The sequence below is a fragment of the Cornus florida genome, unplaced genomic scaffold, assembly GCF_030987335.1.
Source record: "Cornus florida cultivar Cherokee Brave unplaced genomic scaffold, ASM3098733v1 CherokeeBrave_3.0.0_Hap2_Chr06, whole genome shotgun sequence".
Classification (NCBI taxonomy): domain Eukaryota; kingdom Viridiplantae; phylum Streptophyta; class Magnoliopsida; order Cornales; family Cornaceae; genus Cornus; species Cornus florida.
In genome coordinates this window covers 105,248,205-105,271,765 of record NW_026775576.1, presented here as the reverse complement: position 1 = coordinate 105,271,765, position 23,561 = coordinate 105,248,205, and the positions used below count along the sequence as shown (strand labels likewise).

Sequence of the window (23,561 nt, the reverse complement as noted above, 5' to 3'; positions counted from 1 at the left end):
ACTGTCTGAAATTGGACATTATTGATTTGGGTTAAATGAGGACCACTTGCTCCCTCCCCTAAAACTAACCCAATTGAACGAAAAACCTCAAGCATGATCTTTCAAACTCCTTTTGCCCCTTTTCATATGTACTCCGTACAACAAATACAGGTGTTTAATTGAATAATTGGATGTGTCCATCTCTTACATATATATGGCTCTCCATCATTTCAAAAAATGTATGCCAAACCTCCCTTTAATTGTTTCCTCTTCTACTTTAATTCTCAAGTTGTTTAGCATACAGTAAATGGATAGATTAACATGGGGACTTGGTTTGATTTGAATGGACTTCCTTTCATGATCAGTTCGTCCATACAAACGACAATTGTTGTTAAAAAATGTTCATATTATTTGAACTCGTGACTACGAATTTGTCCATATAAACTTAATTTTATCATTGAATCAAACAAAATCCTCATATTTTTTTCATGCATATAGTAAAATATCTATATATATATATATGCATTGTTAATTTTGTAGGTATGTTATTTAATTATAGGAGAAAGTCAATGGCTAAACACATGATAATGATAAGGTAATTCAGGAATATTGTACCTACTAAATGGACTTAAGAAACCATACACAAAATTTATATAGGTATTTCTGGGTTGCATGCCCTTAAATTATTGGGACGATCAGCTGATCGGAGGGCATATTGTAACAACTCGAAAAGAGGCCTAGCAGCAATCTAGCATGTGTGTGTGTTTACCTCATACCTCTTTGGTTATGATACTGTTAAACAACAATATTCTAAGGGTACCTTCCAAAAAAAAAAAAAAAACTTTAATTTCAAAAGTAAACATGCACCAGATTAAATGGTTCATTTCCCTACATTAAAGACTGTTTCTTGTTTATTGTCTTTCCTTAAATTAGAACATCTTTAAAGAAAGTCTTGATAGAAATTATCTATTATACAACTAGTGTTTTTGTGTATCCATGGTTGACCAAATGCTCAATTATATAAATAGTCAACAACAAAAAAAATGCTCAATTGTATATATAGATAGTCAACAACAAAAAATAAAAATAAAATAACAATAATAATACTGTAATAATAATAGTGGTGGCTTGCATTCAAAGGATGGTACAAACTACTGAGCATATATATATATATAAGCATATATTTCAAAGCAAAGAATTCTGGTACATTGAATCTGCTGGTTATGTTGGTAAACAGTCACTTCAGTCAAGCTGAAAATAAGTAAATAACAAATAAAAGTTAAATAATTTTTAATATTTTTACCGACCCTTGATATATAAAAATGATTATCGGGCTACTAGCATTAAAGTAGAAGGAAAATGACAATTGTGGACACGTTAAAATTTGTTTTACAAAAGCAGAGTAAATCACGGCACATGTCTAAAATGTAATTAGCTAGGGTTTTGCTTGGTGTCTATTGTCGTTCTCTGGTTGAAAAATACGAATCAGCCAATAGGAGTAGTTTGGTTTGAATCTTAGTTGGATAATTTGCCTCATATAATAAGACCTAAATCATATGGTTGTGTTCTGATACACCTAATCCAAATGATATGTTTGTCTTTTATTTTTATTCACAAAAAGGTCCTTCTCTCTGGAGGGAGGGATGTTGCATGAAGTGGGGTTCACCAAGAATATATATATATATATATATATAACTAAGATCTTACTTTCATAAAATATAGAGATTTTTATGTTCATTTTTCTCCTCGATCTTTCTGTACAAATAATTTAAATATAATTAAAAACTTATTTGACAAAGAATGTCCAAATAAGAAACAATACTCTTAACCAACTAATTATGCAAGACAAGTAAATAAAATTATACGGAGTATGAGTACTTGAGTAACTACGTAGTAACTAGAGAAATCCATTCCCATAATCGATATTTGTGTTAAATAGTTTTGTATCCTTTTCTTTGTAGTTAGCTGACAATCCTTATAGGAGTAGTTGAAGAACTGAGATTGAAAAAATCGCGGGAAATACGGTGCTGATCTTGGACCCTACCTTTGAATAGACTTGGTGATCCTAAGCTCTTAGCTGTATGATCCTTCATGTATTTGCATTAACCGTCCCGAACGATCTAAACTCCTCCAATGCTTATAGGACTGTGGTCTGACACGTGTCCTTTTAGTCAACGATCTAACCTTCTCCCCTTGGTTCACAGCTGCCCCTAATAATTCTTCAAAGCCCCTGAAGATCCGGTGCAAAAGCTAGATGCTCCCATGGTTCATTACTTAATGGTGAACTCTAGACGTGTCAACTTCCGAAAAAAAAAAACTCTAGGCGTGTCAAATTTTATATGGGTTGACTGTAGCGAAGTCAAACATGTGTACATTTTCATTTAATTTGCTTAACAAATTCATCAATTTTTCAATGAACATTAGGTCAACGCCACCTTAATTCGACATACCCTATATTCATTCATAGGTTATAGGTACGCCAGCGTATATATGTTGTAAGATTATATACAATTTTGTTCCTAAATTCTCGATCTCATGTGGTCTTGGTTTGCATGTCCAATATATGAGATTTGCAACTCCTCCATTTGCATTTTGTTTAAGTTTAATTACTTTTGTTTAGCTTGAATTCATAGCATCATTTTCTTTTCTTTTTTTTCGAAAAATGATTGTGGCACAAAAATAATTTCAGTGACTTATGAGCACCTACTTTTTTAATTGATCAATTATGAAACAGATAAAGAAATAGAGCCCTCACTTAATTATATTTGGTATAAATAATTAATTAAAAATTATTCGGTTGCACAATTCACTAGAAGTGTTCGGTGTCTTGCACCAAATAGTTGCAGTGAATTATTAGACTTACTCTTTTAATTGGTTAATTATGAAACAGATAAGGAAGTGGAGCCTTTACTTAATTGTATTTGGTATAAATAACTAATTAAAAATTATTCGATTACACAATTCACTACAAGTTTGAATTGTGAGTATCACTACTCTCTTTTTTTTGTTTTTGCTTTTTTTTTTTTTCATGTAACTTGTGGGAGCTTTCCACTGTTTGTGTTAGCTTCATTTGTTAATAGATAACTTAATCCAACTTGACCTTGAAATTTAGCTTGAGTTGTAAACTTGTGTATTTATATATTTTAAATTGAGTAGGCGGAACTCAAATGGTTTGAAAATAACTTGTTTCCTTTTAGTTCAAACTGTGTGTAAATTCAAAAGTTTATTTTTTTGCCATTTTTGGGCTTGAATTGGCAAGAAATATTCATATATCTATTTTGTCTCTATAAATATTTAAACACTAAATCTTCTATTTGAAAGGATGAAAAAGTAGCATTAAACTACAAACTGTTGGTATTGAAATTCAAAGTTACATTTATAAAAATATCACTAGTACTTCCCAAATAATAATAATAATAATAATAATAATAATAATTGTTTGATAATGATAAGGGCTTTACAGTCATTTCAATCAAGTGAATGGGATTGTCTCACAAGAAAGCCATAGGCGGTTTCCATGGACACTCGAATAATATTTTAGTCATTTTAGCAAGCGGTTTCTTCCAGGTCTTCGGTGCTTCTGCCGAGTGGAACGGTTTTAGAGTGAGAAAGAGAGAGAGGGAGGGAGAGTACAGAGTTTAGTGAGAGAAAACATAAGAGAGAGAGTGTCCCTAGAGGCAACAAGAGGATAGCTGGAGACCGCTTTATCTGAAAATTTGGTTTAGACAAAGTCGTCTGGTTCTTTGAAAGAGAAAGATGAGAGCTTGAAAAAGCTTTGTCTTTTCCCTCTTTTGCATTCAATTTCAGTCTCTCACCTCCCTCTTCTCACCTTCTTTCTATCCCACTTTAAAACCTCTCTCTTCAATTATAACCGACTCTCCTCTACACCCATTTCTGCATTTATGATGAAGATCTTTATTACAAAAATATATAGCATTATAAATATTCAGTTTCACCATTAATGGAGTTTTGAAGAGCTGTGTTTGAAGAAGCAAAGCAAGAAGGCAAGCTTGTTGCTGTGACTATTTTCATGGATATCCATAAAGTTGCCGACCACCAAACCCAATTACTACTAGACCAACATCATCACCATCAACAACAGGAATTAGAGCAAAACCAGAACCATCCTCATCCTCATCATCACCAATATCATCAAATTTCTTACGGAATAATGCAATCATCTTCAACATCATCATCAACTATTAATCCTGGTGACTTCATGTAATATTCTACATACCGAATTAATATATAAAGCAAACCCACAAAATTAACCTCATATCTCCTTTTACCTTAGATTTTCTCCTAGACATGTTTTTTATTGTCCAATTCACTTATTTTGCTTGTATTTGATTTTCTTTTTGCCTTTTTTGGGTGTTTTGTGTGTGTGTGTGGGGGGGTGGGTGAGCAGAAGCAAAGATACGGGAGCTTACGACGAATTAGATCAGGCGCTTTTTTTATATCTTGATGGACAGGTCGACCACTCCACTGTCCAAGAGCAAAGACGTGAGCTGATTTCTTCTCCCTCTCCCTCTCTCTCTCTATATATACATAAATACAGATATATATATATCTTGTTTAATTTTTCTCTACTTAGAAAATAAAAGGTGTTTTGTTTTTTGATTTATCTTTATTTTGTTGATATTCTAATATATATGTTCAACGGATTAAAATCTGATTATAGTAAATTACTTTGATCGAATCCTTGCAGACGAGAAGATTGTTTTTCTATTCTTTTAATTTTTAGTGTTTCTTATCATTTTGGAGTTTGAAATATGACATCTAACAAACCTGTGATCATATTATTTTGCTCTCGGGAATTTTGATTGTACTGAAAAGTGTACGAAATAAGGATGGGTTCGTTTCAGCTTTTTTCTTGCTGGTTCTTCCTTTTCCTTTTTGGTTGCAGGAACAAATTAATGCATGACCGTTTCAATGACTCTTTTAGTAGTTAATATATATATACATATATATATATATATATATATATATATATATATATATATATATATATATAAGAGAAGGATGATGATGATATCTTTCTCATCACCTCTTAGTGTTTCTCTCCACGAAATAATGCTTTGTGTGAATTCCTATGCGCAGAGAATTCTGGGATGAGGCCTCCAACTCTCAACATTTTTCCTTCTGAGCCTATGCACGTTGAGCCATCATCAATCAAGGTATATATATATATATATATATATTGTCATTATGAGTTTTCATTTGGTTGTGAGTTGATAAAATTTTTATATCATTGTTGTAAATGGGGTTGTTTTGTATTTGGTAGACAAGTGTTGGATTAGTTTCTCCTCCAACCAGCGGTTCAAAGAGACCATCTGAACCGTCCATGGAGTTGTCAAATCCAAAAACCAATATTGCCTCTGCTTCTGAACCAGTAGCAAAAGCTCTCAAGGTAATAATTAATGTAATAATATAACACTTACATACATATCAGTAGTAGTATATAAATATAATACAAATCAATAGCACATATGTAAATATAACAATTCTATTTTGTTTTCGTTTTATCAAGTGTTTGATGATCTGATTGTTGTTGCCTGTGCAGCGCGAAGGAAACCGCAGGGGTCCAACATCCAATTCAGAGCAGGAAGGACCCAAAACACCAGACCCTAAGGTGCATATATATTTGACCTATGTATATGGTTGTATGTTAGTGTATATATAGATCGAGGACTTGGATCCCCTCTTTCCAATTTTGGTGTCCAAAATGGCGCACACATGCAAGGTCATGTCATCCACGGATGCCGTGTAGCACAATAGCAGGAGGAGGAATTGACATCGTCTGCTAGACATCCTAATGTTGTACATCGGTGGACGTTGTGTGTTTTAATCACAACCCTCATTCTTTACCATATACATACATACATATATATATATATGATTAATTTTGATATATATGGATTTATGAGCAGATATTGAGGAGACTTGCTCAGAATAGAGAAGCAGCTAGGAAAAGCAGGCTTAGAAAAAAGGTTAGTTATTAATCTTACTGTACAAGCAAGCATAGTAGCATACTATATTAAGTGTATGTATTTATATGATTATTCTATAATTTCATTACCTTGTGTACGTGTTTCTATTGCAGGCTTATGTTCAGCAGCTAGAATCAAGTAGGATCAAGCTGAGTCAACTAGAACAAGAACTACAAAGGGCTAGAGCTCAAGTAATTAATTAAGCTCGATCATCTATAGAATTGTCTTGATAAAGTGTTCAAATTTAATATAAAACACCTTTATTTTTATTAAAAATCTAATGAAGTTTTCTTTAGGGTATGTTTTTTGGTGGAGGTGCTCTTGTAGGAGAAGAACAAGGTCTTCCTACTGTTATTAACAACATAAGCTCAGGTATGAAGCTATATATTCCAAGGCTAACTATATGTGTATGTGTGTGTGTGTATATATATTCGTATATGCATAATGTGATATCTGTGTTTCATGCATGGCTACACCCAATTTGTGTAGAGGCTGCAGTATTCGATATGGAGTATGCAAGATGGATTGAGGAACACCATCGTATCATGTGTGAGCTCCGAGCCGCGGTTCAAGAGCATTTACCAGAAAACGAGCTTCGGCTGTTTGTGGACAATTGCTTAGCACACTATAATGAGTTGATGAATCTGAAAGGCATGGTGGCCAAATCTGACGCATTTCATCTTGTTTCTGGCATGTGGATGACTCCGGCGGAGAGATGCTTCCTGTGGATTGGAGGATTCCGGCCGTCCAACCTCATCAAGGTACGTACGTATCCAAAACCATATATGTAGTTAATTAGTTATGGTAATGATATAGTACGTATTCTTTCAACACATTGAGATTAGGTACAGCAATATATATAGATTAGGTACAAATAACTAGCTAAGCACTAGCTAGTCAATGTAGTCATAAAAGATGAGCTTTATGCAATATGGTTAAGGAAGAAAAGGATAATTTTGATGAGATGTGCAGTGATATGATGAGGTCTTGCACGAGGGTTGTGTGTGTGTGAGACAGTTAATTGCATGGTGCACTAGTGTGTGTGTGTGTGTGTGTGCATATCACATAATGAACATCAATGAGTGGAATGACGAAATATATCGTGAAGGTTTCTATTATAGATATTGAGTTAGGTATTATTCCACACTGAGCCATAAAGCCATGTCTGTTAGTTCTACAAATTTTTGAGAGAGAGAATTCTTGCTTGCACGGCTTCTATCTCTCTCACATTGATTGAAACACAACTCTTGTTCTCATGCTCATCTATTCCATTTGGTTTGTAGTAAATGAATAAACCAACCATCTACAACTTTTAAGGTAAATAATAACCAAGTTGATTTGGAAAGTCTACGTATGCATACAATTTATGTATATATATGTATATATGCATGGACATATCTATGTGTGTGTGTTTGTGCACATGAATGTATAATTATAAGTTATATATTTGTAAAAAATTTTGTATCCAGAAATCAAGAGTGTTGGGAGAGTATACTGTATATAAACCTAATTTTTAGGTTTAATTACTTGCACATACATTCGAAACCAAGTTCTAACATTTTACTCTTTGTGTGTGGGCTTACAAGTTATGTATGTCTCCTTTGACTATATAATTAATGTTGAATATATAGTTTTGTTCGTATATTAGAATAAATGTTAATATTGTATGTGTGTGTTTGTTTGTTAGATAATTCTGAATCAAATAGAGCCATTGACGGAGCAACAGGTATTGTTGATTTGTGAGCTACAACAGTCAACACAAGAGGGTGAAGAAGCACTGTCTCAAGGGCTTGAAGCTCTGAATCAGTCTCTCTCAGACACCATTGTTTCTGATGCACTAAGCTCATGCCCTCCTAACATGTCCAGCTACATGGGCCAGATGGCATTGGCCATTAAAAAGCTCACCACCCTCCAAGGTTTTGTAAGACAGGTGCGTCATTTTTTGTTCCTTTTTTTTTTTTTTGTTGGAATTAATGATATGGTTTTTATTTTTATTGAGAGTCCTTAATATTAAAAATGTATTTAACAAGTATGTATGCATGTAATTTTGGTATCTTCCACGTGGCTTCATTATAGAATAGGAATCTGCTCATACCTGCTCTCATTGATCACCTACTCCTCCAGCTCATAGGGTGACATGATTAAATAATACAGTATATTTTCTTTGAAAAAAGCTTTACAGTATTAGAAGTCCTAGCTAGTGTCACAGTTGACTGTTGATGATTTTGGTCACAGTTCCATCCCTTACGTTTATTTTGATCTAAGAGCACACATAACACTAATCTCCAATGAATGACATACTCACCCGTCTCACCTACAACGCAAATAACACGCGCGTGTTAATGATTGTTTTCTACTCCCGTACGTAACCACCTGCTTCTTGGCGTGAAGGTCTGATCTTGCCTACCTTTCGAAATCGTAAAAAAAAAAAAAAAAAAAAAAAAAAAATGGTTCTTGAATAGGCGAATATTGAAGTTTCGCAGAAAGAGTTTGAAATTTTTTAAAATGTTGAAGATATTGTAGATATTTTATAAAAAGCAAACAAAATTCTATAAAATTAAAGAGTTTTATAGACTTGTAAATGTTTAGAGAATAATTAGACATTCATATGTAGCCAACAACTTCCAAGATGAAAGAGTATTATACCAATCACTCTTTGAATATTCTTTTCCCAACCAAGTAACCAGATGTGGGTTAAGTGAAGTGATATTGATTTATTTTGATCTAAATCTTATTTACATTATTTAGCCCATTTTACAATATGCATGATTCGTACTATATATTTAAATTATTTAATTTCTTTTATTGAAAAAAAAAAAACTTACAGGCTGATAATCTGAGGCAGCAAATGTTTCATCGGCTCGATCAAATTCTGACTATTCGTCAAACGGCGAGGTATTTTCTGGCCATTGCTGAATACTTCCATCGCCTCCGAGCTCTCAGTTCTCTCTGGTTAGCACGGCCCCGGCAAGAATAATTTTTTAGAAAAACCCAATACAATAAATAGTTTAGGTTATATAGCTGTAAAACTAACTATCTCTGTCATATGTTGTTGTTGGACATAGACATATATGGTACTAAGATCTAACATTGAAATAGAGGTGAGGGCAAAGAAGAACGACATGGAAGAAGGAGGTGGTGGTTAATTTTGAGGTTTGTATGTTTATTTCGTTGTTTGTATTTTAGTAAGAGAAAAAGACATAAAATGTGTCGGGTTTATAGCCCAGCAATGAAACCGTGTCAGAAATTGAATTGTCCATCAGGCATTTGTGTTACTGTGTGGCGTCGACATTTAGATGACATTTGATGCATGCTTACTAACTTTTACATTGGATAAAAAAAAAAATTTGATCGATCATGATATACATTGCAATAATCAGAAATAATGACACTTACGCTGATTTAATAATCTCTTTATTTTTCTCTTATCATCGTAATGATCTTGCGTTTGACACTAACATCTATTTTTTAAAAACAGTAAAGTTAATTGTATTAATAATAATTAAGAACAGTACAACGCCAAATAGGGACAAGCCCAAGATGAGCCTACATAAAATATTTAAAAACAATGACAAAAGCCCAACCCATTATAAAGTAGCCACTATTGCTAGTTAAGGCAACATGACCAATGTAAATCAAACATAGAAAAAAACTGAGATGTCTACATAAGGTTGTTGACCAATTTGGTATAATGAAACTTGAGTTTAAACTTTTGTTTTGATTTGTGACTTAATTAAAAAAAATAAATGGCCCTATTTTAACTTTTTGGAATTAATGGCATAAAACTTCCAAAATTGTTTTAAAACTTATATTAAGGAATTTTTAATCTATAATTTATTCATCCTATTAAAGTTCTACAAAATATATTTGTCTTTTAGAGAAAAAATAGGGATATAGAATAATTTTACAACTTGAGGAGAAACATTTTATATATTCAATTTAGAGAGTTTTTTATTTATTTTATTTTTTTGTGAGGGAAAAGAGAAAACTATATATATATATATACACACACACACATGTAAGAGGAGATTTTTTCTTTTTTAAGTTTGACTAACTTAGCCAAATCAAATTCGAAGAGTTTTTGCGCGTTGTCAATATTATTCTTTATTAAAATTCAAAAAGGGAATTTTATACAAGTGAGGGGGAAAAAAAAATAAAAGTAACAATCCATTTAGTGACGTTGAGCCTATTGGTCCTATTTGCATACATTTAAAGATTTAGGAGACTTATTTTCTTAAAAAAATATTTTATAAAATAAGGGTCCCTAGAGAAATTTTTTTACTTTTTTAATTAAAAGGTTGAGATTTAAGTTTTTTTTTTTTTTTGGTTTTTTTTTTTGATAGTTGGTGGCAAGAAATTCACACACATTCACTTTACTTTGTCAGAGACTTAAATTATCACCATTCATTTTGAAAGGTAGAGAAGGTATTATTAGGCCACAAAACTCTTGGTTGTTGAGATTTAAGTTTACACAAGTAAAAAAAAACTGGTGTGTCTGTTTCTTGAAAAAAAAAAAAAAACTTTGAGTCAATAATGATTTTGTGCAATTAATTTTTAGTTCATGGAGGTTTTGTGCAATTAATTTTTTGGTTTTAGTCCAATAATGATTTCTCATATAAATGTAATTTGAGGGTCTAAATAGTAAATGCAGCCTTGGAAGTTTTCCTTATATTAAAATTAAATCTTCATACTGTAATGAGCACAAAGATAGCTAGCTACAAACCTCTTGTGATCAATGGCGACGAAGGCAAGAAAAGCCCAGGTTCGAATCAGAGCGTCGGAAAGTTGTAAAGATAGCACAAGTGTGGTCTTTGGGTAATCGATTTGGCAAAAAGAGTACACCTGAAAGAAACTGTTTTGAATATATTGATTGCAAGTTTAAGGGGAAGATAGTTGTTTTCTGGAACAACTTCCATCTGGGTTGCTTCCGATCACCGGTGAGTTTGTTTCGGTTTGTTGTTTGATATATATATATATATATATATATATATATTTGGATAAATCTAAAATGCCCATTTCTGTTTGTTGCTTTTTTACTTCAAATTATCTATTATTTTAGATTTTGAATTACTCGGACTTGTAGAAACACATTGTCGGAACCATGTATAATTCTGAGCTGAAATTTTAATTCTCTGGTAATGCTGTTTTTTACAGCATAATTACATGGCCTCCTCTGTTGATTCAGAAATTACACTGGCCTTTGCCTAGACATTTTGGTTATTAAGAGTGGGTGTAAATTTACCACGTTGCCCTTAACGAGTATTATATAATTACCAGTTGATTTAGTTGAGAGTCAACAAAGAACATCAGTGATGGGATTACAACTTCTTGTTCATTTCAATTTTCTTTTTTGCTAATTAACATTTACGAAGGTTGAGACTTCTTAGAGTTTAGGAATGATGAAACTGTTGAAAGCCTTTATTCATCAAGTCTTTTACTTAGTGCCTGCAGGCAATACTTAGGAGTCATTGTAAATATGTTGTTTATTAATCTAGAGTAAAGAAGCTGTCACCATCCGCCTATTTACCTATCTATCTATCCATGTATTTCTGTATAATCCCTCTTTGTGTGTGTTGTGTGTTTAAAAGTGAAACAAAAGGGTGTGTTTTTTTTTTTTTAGCTGCACACATTTTTTTATGCTAAATTCTTCTCATATAGTTTTATTTGCCTCTTACTCGGGTTTTGGACGTCCTCGTTCTAATGATCATGCTCCTTCGTTTTCATTCAGCATCCAATCCTTCTTTTTTATTTTCCAGTCTGTCATTGTTTGATTTTACTCACTTCCAGAACCCGGACTGCGATTTTTTTTGCACCTTGGAGAATAATATTGTCACAGGAATTCGGTCAGTGTTGTGCTCATAGATGTTATTCTTACAGCAGTATCTTTTATTTTCTGTCCTCTTTCGTTGAGTTTGAGTCATATACTCTGAATTTGAATGAATGCCTTCTACCTTTTACTCCTAAATAGAAGGAGAAGAATGATAAAAGAATTGGTTTGTCTTGTTCAGCAATGCTTCTCATCTGATTTTGGAGGTTACTTAACTCAATTCAACAAAGTTTCTTTCACAATAAAGCTTCGAGTCAATAAAGCCTTTCTAGGGAGGATACATAAATGACTTAATATAAGGCATATTTATTCTCTTTACTAAATTGTAAGCTAGGGAGAATTCTTTTCTTTCTTCTCTCACGATCGCCTTTCGCTTTCCTGTATTATCATAGCGCCTTATGCTCATATCCATTTGTCTAATTGTTTTGGGGCTTTACTGTCACTGTCTACCTGTAGTCCTATTGGTTTATGTAGTGGTAGCATAGTTATGACTAAAAGCTTTTTTTTTTTTGCAATGATGTGTATCTTGAGTTTGCCTTGGATTAGCTAGTAGTGGGTCTTTGGATGTTATGGTGATTGAAGAGAAAGACGCTTGGTAGAAATTTGTGGCATGAACTTCACTGTAGGAAGCTTCAGTCTCGGAGTCTGATTCTTGCTTATGTTCTATAGTCATTTATATTTCAATTAAATATAAATTAGGATGTAGAAGAACAGAAAAGCCGTGTCAATTTTTTAGAACTAAAGGTTTAAAGATACAGAAATAGAATTGATATCATAATGTTCAGAACACACTTGTTAAGTATCCTCCATTCAGAGCATGCTATCAGCTCGAGCCGGCAATCTCCTGAAGAAATTGCTTGGAACTGAAGGCATCTTGCTTCTGAACTTTGGATGCCTAAGTAAATATAAGCCTGCAACCATAGCCACCATTCTAAAGGGTGTCACATAAAGCACCACTGCCATAACAAGGCAGAAAACTATGAAGAGGCTGGTTGCTCTGGGGTCTCTCCAGCTAAGCAGAGCCTGAAATCTTTCCCCCTGTGTTGCCATGTCTCCAACCACGGTTTGAATTCTTCCTGCCACACTTCGAAGTCTGTCATATCTCATTTGCACTACATTTTGTGGTTTAGATGTAGGGAATGTGTCAAACTCTTCATCTAGTTCATCTGAGTGAACTGCTTCTGCCCATGAAAGTTTCGGATCCATGTGAGGAGGATGCCTTGGCCGGAACCGATAGTTCCATATCCCAATAAGAAACATGTAGAGGAAGATGGTTGGGAGTATCAGTTCGGGATAGCAGATCAATATGACGAAAAGGACATGAAATAGAATTGAAGTCATTGGGTTTTTCCAGTGACAAACTTCACCAAGCCACCTGCTCATAGAGATTAGGCCAGAAAAGAGTGAAACAATTCTAAAAAAGTTAGCTTTGCTTCTTCTCATGCTCCACATATGGGAATCCACATCCAACATATACTCCACCACCTCTTTCCTTAGTGGTGGCTCAGCTCGGCCTAGCCTCACTGCTACAATGTTCATTGCCTGATACCTTAAACTATCTAATTGGTTTACAGTAAAAGGATGCAGATAATGCATTTTCGGCAGTAAGGGGTAGCCATAGAGATATATCATGTGCGCCATAGACAAGCAAGTAAATCTAAAGGCTAGTTGAAGCTCACCCATCTTCTTCAGTCCAGATGGTTGCAGAACAAGAAGTGGGTAAGAGTGTGTATAAATTCGATCAGTCTCCAGACTTGATAGCCGGATTCTTACCTTTCCGATTATTGAGTCCCTTCCAGCTCCACCGCCAGCGGCTGCTTTGTCCTTCCATCCCAAGTGGCAGTTGTCAAAAACTCCCAATGTGATCACTGTACAAGGGTCATAAACTTCCCAAGTGTATTGCTCGTTCCATTTTGGACTGAAGCTTTCAACTATGGTTCTGGTTCTTACCCACTTCTGTCCATACTTAGCCACACAATAAGCACATGTGTTTCCTCGGCCATCCTTTGTCTTCATTGGGAGAAGCCCTTGTGCACTTAGGATACCCACTTCAAGGATTCCAATTGGCTGCTTCCATAACTGCCGAGCTGTGGGCCGTTGGTCACTTATGTACATGGTTGATTCATCCAGTACATGGTAAGCACCCTCAAGACACACTCTAAGATGAATCCTGGTCGAAAATTTATGTTCCTTCCTCTTATCTGCCTCCAGAGCACCAAACCCAAATTTTTCAAGATTGAACCAGCGAGAATGAACTGGCCGGTGATCCAGTCGTCTCTCAAAGAGGTGCAGTGGCAAAGTTGCTCTCCCAACAATTTCATCTTTAGAAGCGCTCAATTTATTTTCAACTAGAAGCACCAATTGTTCCTCAAAAGGTTCAGCTGCTACAAATATTAGATCTTCATTCCAGAATGGGTTAGTGGTTCGAGTTGGACACGTCTTGGTCTTAAGTATCTGGTTTCCAACTTGAGCCTTTATGAAAACCTGTGGGGGTTGGCTTTTGTCATGTGATTCGACATCCTGAGCTTCAATCACATTAACTCTGAGATACCACAGTTTTGGTGAAACATAAACTTTTGATCTGACACTGAACACACCTTCTCCTTCGACTGAAGTTGCATCCGAGTGCCATGATTCTGGAAAAGCTTCATCAGCTTGCGTTCCTATCCATACTGCAAGCATAATCTCTCCTTTCACCTTACTCTGATCCCCCTGGCGGTGCTCTAGTCTATACCACTGAGGAGCCAAAGGGCTGTCTGGTGGAACCCTGGTTGGCACTTCATTCATGTCGAAGACCACCTTCCCTATATAGTTATCTCTTGTCACCACTGCTCTATCTCTGACAAAAACCTCAACAACTGAGGACTGAATCTTCTCTTTTGAGAATGCGAACACCTGGTTCCACTCGGGGTTTGTTTTCTTCTCAAAGTGCTGTGTTTCTCCTTTATAATTCCCGAGTTTCACTTTTACATATGGGTCACAGCTTCCACTTAGATGGTGTGGTGGAAGATCTTTGGCTTTCACAACTCGAACATATACATAATACATCTGTTCCACAAGATCATAAGTGCTTGAAACTCTTTCGCTGGTAATCCATCCGCCTACGCCACGTATTCCTCCTCCATGTGGCCAGCGCTCCCCGAGCTGGGGCTTGGTGTCTTTTAATTTATACTCGTCTTGGGGATTAGCATGTCCTTGCTGATTCATTGGGTGCATGATTAAATGCACTTCTGGCCCTTTTTTTTTCCTTCTCTTCACTGAAATTTGTCAAACTTGCTGTTTGAATATATGTCTTCAGCTACTGCAGGAGCAATAGGTCTCAGACGTAGGGGCTTTAGCAGTTGAAGTATCAGCTAAAGCTCATGCAGCAGTGTTGAAAAAACAGCCAAGTATATCTGTTGGAGGAACATTTATTTCATCAGAAACTATAAGGGGCCACGTAGAAGATGGAAAAAATTTGTGCTTGCACTTTGGTGAGATATAGAACTGTCGAGCCAATATTACTACTTTTGACATATGCAAGTGAAAAAAGATGGAAATATATATATATATATATATATATATATATATATATATATATTTTCTAGTTGAATTTGTTAATAAGCTTTATCTTCTTTTCTTGAGTAGTCTATTTGAGCTGTGAATTCTTACCTTTTAAAGAAAGCTGCAGCCTGGAAATGATCTTTTCTCGTTGTAGACACAGATTTTTTGATGTCAAAGTTTTCTAGACTCTTGGGCTTGTCAAGGTTGAAGAGGGGCTTCTCATTCCAAATGGGGTTGAAGTAGCTGTGTGCAGTTAAGAGTTTTGATATCTGGTTTTCGGAGTTGTCTTCTTCAAAGAGGCTAGATGATCCTTCTTTGTGTCAAGGCAGTTGATTGTGGACTTCCACCACCACCAGTTTACACCAGAGAAACCTGAGACTCTTACTGTGACATATATGTTAAACAGATGGGAAAAAAAAAAAAAAAAAAATGGTTAAGTTTTTCAGAAAGAAACATGTGGGTCCATTTGGTTCAATTATCTTTGCTTCAGTTTTTTGAGAATAGTTTTTGTTAGAGTATGGAAACTGTTCTCAAGAGAGTTCTCGAAGACTTATTTTCAGTAGGAATAGCAGGAATAAAGTCATTTGCGTTGTTTAAACGCATTATCTCAAAAGGCAACCTTTAGTATTTTTCCTGAAAATATAGAAGAAAAAAACAAGTGGTTTAGCTCCTAACATTCCATATTATGGCAAAAGTTGATTGATGCCTTATCTCAGAGAACAAGATAGTCTTCCAGACTTTTAAATCAATTGTGTTTTGATTTCTTATGTTCCTTTCTTTCATGGATTTATTTTACAACTTATTTTAACCCTCTTTTCCCTTCCTCTGTCCTTACTGTTTCTGTAGATTTTTGCATTTAAAGTTAGGGTATTCAAGTCATTTCCTTTGAACTACATAACTTGATCTTGCTTGGTCTAGACATGCCTTTTTCTTTTTAATTTATTTTTTGTTCATCTGCAGAGCTATTGTGAAGGAAAGCAGGTGGCATAGAAAAGGAACTACTAAATGCTAAAGCAAACTGTAGTGGTGCTTAAAGAAAAGCAAAAGCAAATACAGAAAGCTTAAGGGTAAGTGACCATGCCTATAAAGACACTTTTGATCTTCATGCACCATCTTTATTCTCTCCTTTAATCAAATTTCCAAATGTCAAAACTGCTTTCTTCACCAAAACTGAACTTTCTGAGATGCTTCTTTAGAAATGCAATTTCCTCTAGGATGGCAAATGGATGAGGTCAGAAATCTGTGTATGTTTTGCCGCACTTAAAACTAGGGCATATATATGAGCCCCAAGTTTGTAAACATACATGAACAATCTTCTACACACAAGTCTACATTAGTGAAGTAGAAGATTGTTTGCGCTCCTTTATATCCAAAATTAAGTTGAGTTCAGATCAAAGCGACATGATTTGAGATCTAAACGAGTCACGCTCAAACTGTTCATCACTGACCTTTTTTTTGAGTGAAATATTGTTTGTTTCTTTTTGAAATCTTGAAAAAAAAAATATGGATCCCATTTACTTTCTCTGATGTTTTGAAAAAAGTATTTTCTTTTGTATATGTAGAGCATCTTTACTATGGATACTGTGAGTAATGATGAAATGTGCCATGAATTAGAAATGTCGGCTATTGTTAATTTTTTCAATTAGGTGGTTTTTGTAAAAAAATGATTGATTTTAGTCGGCCATACCAGAAGTATTCTCTCTATTACAAATTCTCAGTTAGTAGGAGTCAGAATGGAGCCAATGAACTCATGGCATAAGATGAAGGATGTGTGAGCTTCTTGCCGAGTAAGGGCAAATCCAGTGCACAAGGTCATTGCGGGGTCTGGAAAAGATGCAGTCTTAGCATTGCATGCGAGTTGCACCAAAGCTTCTTGTAAAATAAAAATAAAAATAAAAAATTCATTGCCCAAGGTTTAACCGACCAAAATTAGATTCTCATAGTTAAACATGTTGACATGATTGCTTTGTGGCAACCATCAACAACTATATTATACAATATCAACATTGATTTGTGATCCACGTCCGCCCTATAATGTTTTGCTTATGTGCAGTGGTTTGATGTGTTACCCACCCAATAATGCCCCCCTGCTCTTTCTGCTCATTCCTTTATTTCATGTTAAAGCACTCTCATTAGTCATTATAAGTAACTTTTTTCTATTAATGCGATTTTGCTTTTGATAGTGGCTCTATAGGCTTTCTTTGAATTGATAGTAAAATGTCAAGGAAAATTAGACAAATCTTTGAAGAACCACCTTTCTTTCTTTTTATCCCACGAATGAAGTATTCAATTAGTAAAACTAACTACAGCATGACAAGAAGTTTTGAATTGTGGAGCCAATAAATAAACACACTTTTGCTCAATTTGTAAAATTATCAACAACTAGGAAATATATGAGTTTCAAAGACATTGTATCAATTTAATGTCAACTTCCAAAATAGGGGAAAAAAAACTCCTAGGGTGCTTTGGGAAGACTTGTACAAACGATCAAGTAAGTCACGTCTCTTTGATAAGCGCCAATTGCCAAAGGTTTGAATCAAATTTTAGTTTGCTGATGGATGGAAAAACTATCGAGAAAAGAGAATATTATAACTTAGACGGTAATTTTTCTGTTGAGAAAAGATGAGAGCATACTAGGCCATTAAACTTGGATTGTGCAGTCAAACTTTGATATCAGCAAGTACAATTTGCTTGCAATTTTAAGCAATTAGGAAAAGAAGAAATTGTCTGCTATAGCACTTCGAAAATGGTTTACAAAATGCCATTGTTTTCGCAAAAAGCCTTTCTATGAAGCAATTACTGATTACGTCCTAAACCCTCTTTTTATACATGCTTATGAACTTGATATCAACTTCCACCAAGTAAAAAAGTAACTGTAGATGCCAGGTAGCTTATCATAGTTTATATCAACTAAAAAATGTTTTAGTCAAGTGCATGAGATTCTCTTCATTGCAGAATCTAAAATAGGGTAAGATGAACGCAGTTTCATCTCCACATACGTGGAGGCTGTTTCCTCCTGTTTTGAACCAAGTCCCAACAGAGCAACGCAACCATACCGTTATGCTAATTATTGCACTTAAAAAATTAACTGTTCCATGCTAAGAGCACTTGGCATAAACCATATAAAGAATACAAGTGCTCTTTCACTTAACATATATGCTAAAATGAGTGAACCATTTTATGAGCTGCAGCAATTGAATCCGTAACTACCGTTAAAGCCAACCAAGTTTAGAAAAGAATGAACATGCAGAAAGTTACACAACCCCTTTTCTCATTTCTTATTTGGGGTTGTTTTTTTTTTTTTTTTTTTTTTTTTTTTTTTTTGAGACATCAGCAATAATCCACTCTACAGATTGAAGTGAAAATAATTAGAGGTGAAAAAGAATACCAAGCGAGTTAATGCGTCACTTCTTCACAAGGGAGACTCCTTCCACTGTAATCTGTTGAGCCCGTCGACAATTGCCTTGCGGAACTCACCATTGTGGAGGAGGAATGATGAGACGTGCCCGCCAGTGACCCACCTCACTTCCGAGCCTGGCCAAGCTCTTTGAAGCTCCAGCACAGAGTGTTTTGGGATGTATCCATCATCCTGAAAAAACATTGTTGTTAAACAACAATTATAAAGTCTTTGTTACAAAACAGAATTTTTGATAAAGGGAAAACGGGCAGACATCGCATCCGAGTCCAAATGAAATACTTGGTTTATCAACAAAATACCAGTCCACACTGGCAAAACACTCACTCAATTAACATAGGAGTTTAATGTAGAGAAAAGTATAGTGCCCTTAAAAGATCCTTCATTGTCCATAAAGTATAAATCACATGATTTTGAGAGCCTAAAGCTCAGATAGGAGACTTTAATAGAACAAATCACAATTAACAAAGTTAAATATAAGAAGAGAAAATCGGTCTCTCCAAGAAACATTTGGACGATTTCTTTCCATGCATTACATAAAAAACTGTTAGAAGTTAGTGAAATTTAAGTTCAAAAAATGTTTTGTGTGTGTGGAAGAATTGAGGAGTGTAACTCAAACCAACTTTAAGAATATGCATTTTTTTACAATAATGAAATAATGGTAGCATCAAAATTATTAAAGAAAATAGAATTTTGGTATAAATGGTTATAGATAAACTGTCCAACAACTATTATTCTTCTCCAATTAAAATTCTTATGATAAACTGTAATCTGGTACTTACAGTAGCAGCAACAAATATAACAGCCTGGGGATTTTTGGGAATTGGAAAGCGTGTGACATCTGTGAGAGACAACACATTTCGCATCCGCTCTTTTACTTCCTCGAGCGTCATTGCAGCCTCCTGCAGGGTAAGATCCTCTCTCAATGCCTCCCATGCAGTGGCATGCTTTAATATCCCTTCACAGAATGCCACAACAGCAGAGTGGGGAGAGAGAAATGGGAGAGTAGCAATAGGGGTGGGGTGCAGAGATCCAACCATAGCAGCATGTACTCCGCCTAAATACCATAGAAGCATCAAATTTTGGGAGTAAAATTTATTCTGCGCATGTGTTAAAATGCTTGTATATGACAAAAATATCCACATTTCACTTTCTGCATCTTTACCATTTCTATTCCCTAATTAACAAAAGAGTATATACATATATATATATATCACAAGGAAAGAGAATAGATGTAGAGGAGGAGACTCCATCCAAAGAAAGAATAGCAACAGAGGGAAAATCTAAGACAACCATCTAGCAGAACTCAAACCTAGACAAAACTACCACGAAGACCTATGTTGGCATGCAATTCACAAAACTGCTCAAGAGAGAGAGCTCCTATTAGCAAAGATCATTGCCAAATGAGGCACCATTTAAACCAACCTCCCTCTTTCTAAAAGGTTGCATATGTCTTTCACTTTACCAAACAAATAATTAATAGTCATATATGTATGAGCTTCACTGATTGGAACATGATTCTAACTCCATTAATAATTGCATTTAAGAAAAAAATATATATATGAAAAGTTGTAATTCCATTCAAGAAGAAAATATTGAGAGTTGAAATTCATATATATATATATATATAGGTTTAGCTTTTAAAGCAAATCCATTTCTGGAGCAACGAGAAGCACGCATGTAAAATCCAGATTTCAAGTTGCAGAAATAACTCCATTTTTTTTTTAATTGGCCTTTACAATCAAGGAGAAGGTTTGAGTTTTTACCCATGCTAAGTCCGCAAACACCCATCTTGCCAAAACCTGCCTCGGAGTCTAACCAATACAAAAGACTACGAGCCTCTTCAATGGTAACTCTTCCCAATAACAGCAAGTCACTAACACACAAGAGTTTACAACCACGCTGCAGCACTGGACGCCTTCGTCCGTAAAAAGGACTGCAAAATGTATCCAATTTTAAATCAGAAACCACAAAGATTACATGGAGTATATTAGAAGTTGCTTTGACCTTGAAAAAGCAGCTAACATTGTAAAATTGGCCCCTCACCTCTCAAGCACCATGGTTGCTATGTTTTCCTTCAACAATGGTCCACCAAGACGCAATCTCCGCTCAAACGTATGGTCCCCGGTGCCTGAAAGAAGAGCTCTTTATTGTATCAAAATTGCTTTAGCTTGACATTGTAGAGAGCAATATCTTAAAACTTGAGATTGCAAATTTGATGTAATAAATAGTTGTAGAAGCTATCATGCTTAAAAATTTATCAATCTTGCTACAAAGCTTCCCAATCTCCATGTTCATTTTCATTTATAAGCAATCTTTGCTTCCGACTGGGTAGGAGCTCATGCAAGTTACCCTTTATACTAGGTATTATGCCCCCAACATTCTAAAAAAAAAAAAAGCAATGGGACAATTTAATTTCCACACATCAAAGGGCTAAAACATAATTGGAGATAGATTGAACAAATTTTAATGCCTAGCTATGTAAATGGAATCTATTTGAATATGGCCTTCAGTTTTAGGTCATACAACTTAGCACTCATAACATCATCATCATCCTTGCCTTAATCCTGCATAATTGGGGTTGGCCACATAAATTATCTCTCTTGAAACTTTACTACTACATGCTAGTTCACCTACTATATTTAAAATTTTAAAATCATTATTAATAACCTCATCCCATGTTAGCACTCATAACATCTCACTTACCAATATGGCATGTTGATTTCAAGGATCATCTTAGATTCTTAGTTAACCCTTGCTCTCAGTGTAGTTAACATGCATTCTCTAGGCACCAATTATGTGAAAAAAATTAACACGCTGAACATGAAGGGACTGAGTTTAAGTCATTGACTCATTACAAACTAGAGAAACCAGAAACAATAAACTTATACTGAAAATTTGTAAGTCATTCATTTTCTAACAATCGACTGGCAATCAACTTTGTCTTCCCAAAAAAAAGGTACGAAATACGACCAATTTATAAATCCACCTCTCAAACAGGAGAGATGCTAAAGATTTACTAATTTCCCCATCTTTCTACCAAGGTCCAACAAGTAAAGCTAACAAATTACACAAAAACTAATAAACTCATTTGAGCTCCCTGTTGAAAATAAATAGGTAATAAAAGTTTCAATGCTTACATTCATTTTGTTGGAACTTCAATTTTATAATTATGGAATGATAATCCAGACCTTAGTTTAGAAACAATCTATCAAGACTGGTAGAAGCTAATGCTTTACCATGTTACACATCAAAATTTGAATTTCTGTCCAGGCAAATAAGCAAGCTAATAATAAATGAACGCCTCAGTTAAATTATCACATAAAACCTGCAGACAGAAAATTAATCCCGAACTTCAAATTTTCAACCGTTTGTATGAAAATCTAAATATTCTAAAACACCAACTTATAAAACAGATAGAAATAGATCATTTACAATATAACGAATTAACATTAAACTCCTTTTAAGAAACAAATTCACGAACAAACAATACAAACACCTACCTCAATCAAATTCCCATGATAATGCAGAGTAAGTAAAAAGCCCAAATTCTGAGTATCTATCTATCAATTAGTTGACTTACAATATAGCAGATCTAAAAAATAAATAAATGAAAGTACAAAAATAATCCAATTTCCAATGCAGCTATAATCTAAAGATTTACCGTGTTACCTGCAAGATGAACCACGCAGGCCATCTTCTGCGGCGGCACAAATTTAGGGACGAGGAAAGCAACCCTAGCATTGTGACTCTCAGGAGGCAATGCACTGAGAAGCTGTTCATCACAAGGAGTCCTAAAAACACCTTCTTTCAAACAAGCAGTCTTGGTTTCCCAGACTGTTCTCCAGGTGGGTTGGACCAAATTGGGTGGCCAGCTTTGGCCTTCAAAATCAGGGAATAGCTGCTTGATCAATCTCTCCAATAGATCGAGCTTTGAACCACCCCATCCTCTTGAAAAGAATGGCGGAGTTATCTTTGTTCTGTGAACAAATGCACCATATACATGATCCAACACATAATGGAGCATCCCAACATTCACTGTAACCATATTTCAGACAGACACCCCAAATCAAACACCCAAAAATCACAGAAAAAAATTGGGATTTTCAATCAGTTTTTGTATCAAGTTGAAAGAAACCCAGATAAGAATATAGTAGATAAAGCTGTATAGAGATATAATTTTCACCCAAAAACGACAATCCTAATTTGTGCACAAAAACCCAGAGTCCCAATGATCCAAGAAGGAAAATTAGATCGAATTCTTCAACGGTAGCAAAAAAAAGAAGCGGACAAGAATATTGATTTGCAATGACCAATTAGATCTGATGAGACATAGTCGCTCTAAAAGATTTAAACATGGGTAAAGAAAAAAAAGATTGATGAACATTCAAAAATCATTACAATACTGGGATAAAATGATTACAAAGATGAACAGAAGAAGAGTAGGTGTGCGAATAGAAGAGGGTCGATATACATGAGAGAGAGAGCATTGGCATCTCAATTTCTCAAACCAATTAAAAAGAACTGTGGGCGGAGAAGAGAAAGAAACTGCTGTGACACGGTGGATTGTGCCACCTCGGAAAACCCTTTTACTATTATTTTAGTACAATGATAGGTTGGCCCAAAAATAGAGGATAAGATTTTGTTTCTGCGTGTCACAGTCACTTTTAAAGATTATATAAAGTCCTCTAAACTTGTGAGGATTTTTTTTTTTTTTTATCCTTTTTCCAGACAATTAACTCCCCCAATTCACTATATTAAGACTTCTACGAATAATTTTTATCAAAGATAGTACTCTTATATATAT

At 34.8% G+C, this 23,561-nt stretch overlaps 3 protein-coding genes and 1 long non-coding RNA gene across 4 annotated transcripts; 2 read left to right on the top strand and 2 right to left on the bottom strand.

Moving 5' to 3' along the window:
* The first annotated feature begins 3,459 nt into the window (after window positions 1-3,459).
* On the top strand, window positions 3,460-18,042 carry LOC132314758 (bZIP transcription factor TGA10-like). The gene is made up of 13 exons (XM_059813580.1): window positions 3,460-3,608; window positions 3,955-4,200; window positions 4,388-4,482; window positions 5,080-5,156; window positions 5,264-5,389; window positions 5,543-5,611; window positions 5,910-5,969; window positions 6,083-6,160; window positions 6,266-6,341; window positions 6,459-6,730; window positions 7,657-7,899; window positions 8,797-8,936; window positions 18,000-18,042. The coding sequence occupies exons 1-13, from the start codon at window positions 3,460-3,462 to the stop codon at window positions 18,040-18,042; spliced, it is 1,674 nt and encodes a 557-aa protein (XP_059669563.1).
* Window positions 9,979-17,358, top strand: LOC132313637 (uncharacterized). The gene is made up of 2 exons (XR_009483449.1): window positions 9,979-10,906; window positions 16,300-17,358. It is a non-coding gene; the product is annotated as an uncharacterized LOC132313637 (long non-coding RNA).
* Window positions 12,500-15,730, bottom strand: LOC132313635 (FT-interacting protein 1-like). Its single transcript, XM_059812504.1, has 2 exons — window positions 15,448-15,730; window positions 12,500-15,191 (listed from the first exon to the last, which is right to left on the bottom strand). The coding sequence occupies exon 2, from the start codon at window positions 15,010-15,012 to the stop codon at window positions 12,607-12,609; it is 2,406 nt and encodes an 801-aa protein (XP_059668487.1). The 5' UTR covers window positions 15,013-15,191; window positions 15,448-15,730; the 3' UTR covers window positions 12,500-12,606.
* Window positions 18,043-18,627: 585 nt separating the features above from the next.
* Window positions 18,628-23,329, bottom strand: LOC132313636 (uncharacterized). The gene is made up of 5 exons (XM_059812505.1): window positions 22,427-23,329; window positions 20,801-20,885; window positions 20,521-20,690; window positions 19,537-19,811; window positions 18,628-18,928 (listed from the first exon to the last, which is right to left on the bottom strand). Exons 1-5 carry the CDS (start codon window positions 22,800-22,802, stop codon window positions 18,752-18,754), a joined length of 1,083 nt encoding a protein of 360 aa, XP_059668488.1. The 5' UTR covers window positions 22,803-23,329; the 3' UTR covers window positions 18,628-18,751.
* Window positions 23,330-23,561: the final 232 nt, after the last annotated feature.